The 5,884-nt window shown below is 38.0% G+C and overlaps 1 protein-coding gene across 1 annotated transcript; it reads right to left on the bottom strand.

Annotated features, from left to right (window-relative positions):
* Window positions 1-699: 699 nt before the first annotated feature.
* LOC122019870 (GTP cyclohydrolase 1-like) lies at window positions 700-3,869 on the bottom strand. The gene is made up of 2 exons (XM_042577455.1): window positions 3,358-3,869; window positions 700-2,399 (listed from the first exon to the last, which is right to left on the bottom strand). Exons 1-2 carry the CDS (start codon window positions 3,620-3,622, stop codon window positions 1,147-1,149), a joined length of 1,518 nt encoding a protein of 505 aa, XP_042433389.1. The 5' UTR covers window positions 3,623-3,869; the 3' UTR covers window positions 700-1,146.
* Between the last annotated feature and the right edge of the window lie 2,015 nt (window positions 3,870-5,884).

Genomic DNA, 5,884 nt, shown 5'->3' on the forward strand with positions numbered 1-5,884 from the left:
GACACTGTAAGTGAGATTCATTTGTGTATATCACCCACATGTTATTGTTTATATAAAGCAACTGTAAGATCATTTTCTGTAATTATTGAAACTTCATTCTACAAAATTCCCCTGTTGGCAAGCTGTAAATAAAAGTATGTTCATTTTAATCAGGTATGTTGGTAAATGTTGTATTGGATAGATGTTGAGTACTTGCATCTATGTACACAAATCACAAAGGGTTCAGACTATGTAGCTTAAGTACCTAAACCAATTGCTATATGCTATGTAGGATATCTAGGTATGTTCTATATAGATGTAAGTACTATCGATTGTGACTATAGTTTTGTAAGATTGAATGACCATTGAGACTTACAGTTATGTTTTTTTAATAGAAGGGATAAGGAATGACAATGCTTCCTTTCTGTATGCATCTTTGGCCTGTTGAAACTCAAACGTGCAGATCACTGCTTTCAGCTCCACAATCTGCAAATACCAAAGATCAACAGGCATATAAACAAACTAAGCTTAAACACAAAATTTTAACAGAAATTTGTAAGAAAAAAGTAGACTATCACATCTGTTTATATATCAAAGGGTGGTACTAACATCAAGAACTTGACGGAAAAAGATGAAAGATGTACCAGTTTCATAATACTAACAATTTGCTAGGAACTAATAACTAATCAGTCAGCCACAGCTAAAATTCTCTCTTAATAATGAGAGAAAAGAAGATCAAGGTTATAATGAACCAGTTCTAACCAGCTGGAATACAATAATAACCAATTTACAGAATAACACAATTTTTGGGTACAGAAATTGAGTATGGCTAAAATTGTCGGCCAATGCCTGTAAAAAATGGCTTCCACAAGCAAAACTGTTGGATAAATCATGAATACATAATAGACGAGGAAAAAATGTTTAAAATTTTTTTATGTTCTTCATCTGTTGTTCACAACTTTTCTCGTACACAACTTTTCTCCAGTTTGATGTGCATTATTCTTTAGAAAATAAGACTTTGTTGGCTTTCAGAATATTAAAGGCTTTCTGGGCAACTCAGCTTTAGCCCCAGCGAGGAACTATTCCTGCTATGTTTTATCTTCAGTGTAAAAATTTAACATTTGCAACATAATGATTATTTGATTGAAATGAAATCCATGATCATCATCAAGTCCCAGAATCAACATTTTTTGCAATTGCCTGGAAAAATAAACTCTTGGTTTTTGGATCACTAGAAAATTGCCCCAAAACAGCAATAGTAGCTGTGTTGCTCCCTACTTTCTCAATCCCTCTTGATATCATGCAGTTGTGGTAAGCTTCTACAACAACCATTACTCCATTGCTGAAGATGGAATAAGCTGCTTCTGCAATCTGTCTAGTTAATCTCTCCTGCACTTGAAGCTTGCAAGCAAAGAAATGAACCATTGTCAGCAAAGCTGATCGCTCAACATCTATACCTTCTTGTTTGCTCATGTATCCAATGTGTACAACACCATGAAATGGTAAGAGATGGTGCTCACATTGTGAGCAGAAAGGGAGGTTTAATGCCAACTGTATCCCGTTTGTACTGGTGACATTTCCATTTGTGAGTGTGACACCATAAGAACTCATATTACATACACTGTGATCCTTCAATTGAAAATCTGAGTTAGAACTCTTAAAATTCAGGAGCCATTGCACATAACGGGATGGGGTTCCCAAGAGTTCTTTCCTCGAAGGATCTTCACCAATACAGCAGAGAATTGAAGCTACTGCCGCTACCATAGAAGTCTGTGGAGCTGTTGTCTTAGAAGAAGCCTTATCATTTTCGGAAATTTGCAAACAATGCCCATTGGACAAATGTATCTCCAGTGACCTTGATGGACACCAATGAGACACGTGAGAACGAGTTGTATCGCCTTTTTCAATGACTACACCTCTTAACCTCAGAAGTGAAAAGAAGTCATCCAAGAAAGAGCTTTTCTCTTCCTTAAAAATGCCTGAGCTTGAGGAAACTAACACTTTAACCCAACCTTGCAAGTCTGATATGGGTGAATTAGTATTGAAATTACACTTACGCTCTTCAGGAAATTGAATGTGCCAACATTGAAGAGCAACAGAAACACCAGCTGGTTTGACACTGTCATGCAATGCCACACAGATTTCATTTGCAAGTCTCTGTGGATCCTGAAGCCTCTTTGCAAATACATCTGCAACTCGTGACAGCTTACTTAGACCCACAATCCGCCCTCGAGATGGTACATAACCTATATGGCACTTGATGCTAAACGGAAGCAAGCAAGACTCGCAGTGGGAGAATAGGTTGATGTCACGAACAACTACTAGTCCACTGGCTCCATCCGCATGATCAATTCCAGTCTCAAAACCAGCTTCAGGAAATAAGGCACCTTCCACAATGTCCTTTACCTTTTCTTTGTAGCCTAGTACAAGAACAAATCAGATCAAAGTAAGAACTTGACTGATTATTCCAAACATATATGCATACATTGATGACTAATTCCTCCCAAAGCTTACTACGTAGTAAGCCATGAATTTGTAACTGAAGTAACCAAGAAGAGCGCAGGACAAGAATGCCGATAAACATTATTGGAAATAGTGGTTTGAGTAGGTGAGCCTGTTTCTTATGGCATTCAAATGGAAAGGAAGCTTCAACTAGACAATCGTAGGATTTAATAATCAAGTATGAAAGATAGAGCCTTGCACCATAAAGTCGAATATAGGCAAGATGTGAACCATAGTGAAAGATTGGTTATACAAACAATTCACAAACAAAGTATATTTCATGTCAGCAAGTTTAATATTGCAAAGGTATATAATTCACAATGGACGAGACAATTCAAAGAGGCAAATCATAAACCAGCTTAAGCTATAGCATTTCAACAAAACATGAGACGTTCAGATGAGTATTGAACTTAATGACCTGAGCAAAAATGAAAGTAAATCCAAGAACTAAAAGAAGAATGAAATAACTGCTAAGCTTTAAATTTTACGAAGTCGACGTTGTATAACCTGTATAGACAACGTTGGTTGCTAACCACCAAACAATAAACATCTCCAAAGTCATAATGTTTACATCAATCCCTTTAAGCCACTTAAAGTAATTAAAACGCGAGACTCAAGCGCCGCCAGACATTTGAAGCAAGACGCAACGTCTCTTGAACTAAAACAAGCAAAAATGGCCGATCCATTGTTTTTTTGTTCAAAAAAAAAAAAACGTACTCCGAAATAAAGATCAGGCAGAACAAGTTAAGAAACGATGATAGATGCACGAAGCGGAAACTAAAAGTTCCGTCTTTGCAATCCTAATGGACCTAGAACCAACGGCTAGGCAGCAGATCAACGCGAGGAATCGATATAACACCAAGGGCGAGCACGAACCTCGAGTCCCATCGCGGAACGCCTTCGCGACGCGATGAGGCGTCCTCCGAAGGCCCTCTCTTTCGTGGTCCTCTCCCAAGCCCTGCAGCAGCACCCTCACAGCGTCCTCAATCGATCGCGTAGACTCGGCATCGGACTCGGAATCCATCTCCGACCCTCCCACTACTTTCGCCGCCTCCGCCGTCGCCATATCCTCCACCTCCTCCTCCAATCCGATCCTGTTTTGGAGCCCGTCCTCGAAGCATCCGGCATCGAGTGCGCCCATGGATGGAGACGCCAGCGGTGGCTGAGCGGGAGGGAGGAGCAAAGCTTTGCCCTTGGGAGGAGTGGGTAAGAGAAAGGAGAGCCAAGGAAACGGAGGGAGGAGAGCTTGCACCTCGAGATGTGTCGATCGACGCCCCCACGCTGCCTCCGCTGCTGCGGTGCGCCGCCTCCTCCTTATCGCGTCGCCATTAGATTCGATCCAAATCCAAAGTCTAATGGGCGGTAGAGTGCGCCTTGTCTAGGTTCCATGGGTCGAATCCAACTACTAATAATAAAACAATATCACAAACAATACTTTTTTTTTCTCACTTAAAAAAATTAAATAAGAAGATGAATTCGAGGTGACGATATCTCCTACTTGTCATCAACAAAAACCAACCTTAAGGTTCTCTTTGATATTATTTGTAAGGAAAAAGGGTGGTGAGAAAGTAAAGTCTTTCACCCAACTTTTGTGTGCTCCCTCCATAGCCCTACTACTTTTTCCGGTCCTACATTTCATTCCATGAGTTTTCATATGAAAATTACTGATGGGGATCAATGTGCCCCCATCAAATGTGATGTGTTGGATTTTATCTCACTATTTGGTGGGTTTACATGTTGTTTATAACATCAGATTTATGTCATTACGGAACAAACCTATACATGATCTAATTAATGTTTAATTGTGGGGTTATGTTATCGTATGTGAGCTTACATGTATTGAACCCGTTAATCCGTTCTATTATCAATGATAGATTGATAATAGAATCGAATCCATGGCTATATATATAAGGCATGATTCTCATAGGATTGAGTAATTCTAGATTTCTCTACTACCCATTGATGATGAGAATATATGTCATCACCTAGATCTCTATGGAAGATCCACACTTATTACTTCTTCGTAGGATCACAGGATTTCAATGATGACAAAGACAATGGCAATTCCGTTGGATTAAGTTCATCGTCTTAATTTATGCTGTAATTTCTATGTTACTAGATCTTGTACATGTTTTCTTTGTTAAGTTCATACGGTTTAAAATTCATGTTTAAAAAACAATCCATCAAATAGTATTAGAGCCACAAGTTATTTCATCGAATATTGTGCTTATAATCATGAACAGAATGATTTTTAGTCGATTAGGGCACTCAACTGCTATCATGATCCAATCTACTATTATTCACGAATCAAGAATAGTAAGTTTTTTACTTGACCAAGGCACTCAACTGATTTGTATTAGTCGACTACAATTTGAGATCAATCAAATGTTGTCTAGGTCGAACATAAAATATTTTTAATTCCACTGGGGCACTCGACTATCTTATGTAAACGACTGTCATTGAGTACCAGTCAATTATTTACAATGGGTAGAGAACAGAAGGTTTTCTAGCTGATCGAAGAACTCGACTAATTCTCATCAGTCGATTGTTATCAAGTATTGTCGACTACTTCTGCTCCATTTAGTTTTTGTAGGTTTTTTATTGGTAGGTTTAATGTTTTTCAAAGCCGAAGTTGAAAATAAACTAGGTAAGAAAATTAAGGTCGTTAGGTCTAACTGTGGTGGTGAATACTATAGGCAGTATGAAAAATCAAGTAAATAACATTTTGATCCTTTTGTAAATTACCTTACTGAGTGTGGAATCGTACATCAGTATATCATACTTGGTAATCTCAATCAGAATGATGTAGCTGAATAATGAAATCATACTCTAAAAGATATGGTAAGAAATATGATAATTTTTTTCTTCTTTACTAGAGTCTTTATGTGGTGAGACATTCAAGACTACAGTATACCTACTTAAGATAGTATCTAGTAAGGTAGTATCTAAATTTTCATATGAGATGTGGATGGGTAGGAAGGCTAGCATTAGACATATATACATCTGGAGTTGTCCAGCTGAGACTAGGCCTTATAGGCTTAATGAAAAGAAACTGAACTTTTGGACTGTCAACTGCAATTTTATAGGTTACTTTAAAAGTCTAGGGGTTATAAATTTTATGACTCCTCGAATAAGTCCTTTTTCAAGATGAAAAATGCAAATTTTTTTGAGGATAATGGGAGCACAATGATTAGGGACATATCTTTTGAGGAGGCTGTGATTACTACTAGTGCAATGAATAGCGGTATGATATATACACCTTACATTATGGATATTATACATCCAGTAGGAGTAGTAAACTAAGATATGTCTGTGTCATCTCTAATGGAATTGGAGGGACTTTCCACTTAAGTTGAGATGTTGCCCTGTATGAATGAGCAAATATCTCAACTACCTTAACTAT

This window comes from Zingiber officinale, chromosome 9A (assembly GCF_018446385.1).
Source record: "Zingiber officinale cultivar Zhangliang chromosome 9A, Zo_v1.1, whole genome shotgun sequence".
In the NCBI taxonomy this organism is placed as follows: domain Eukaryota; kingdom Viridiplantae; phylum Streptophyta; class Magnoliopsida; order Zingiberales; family Zingiberaceae; genus Zingiber; species Zingiber officinale.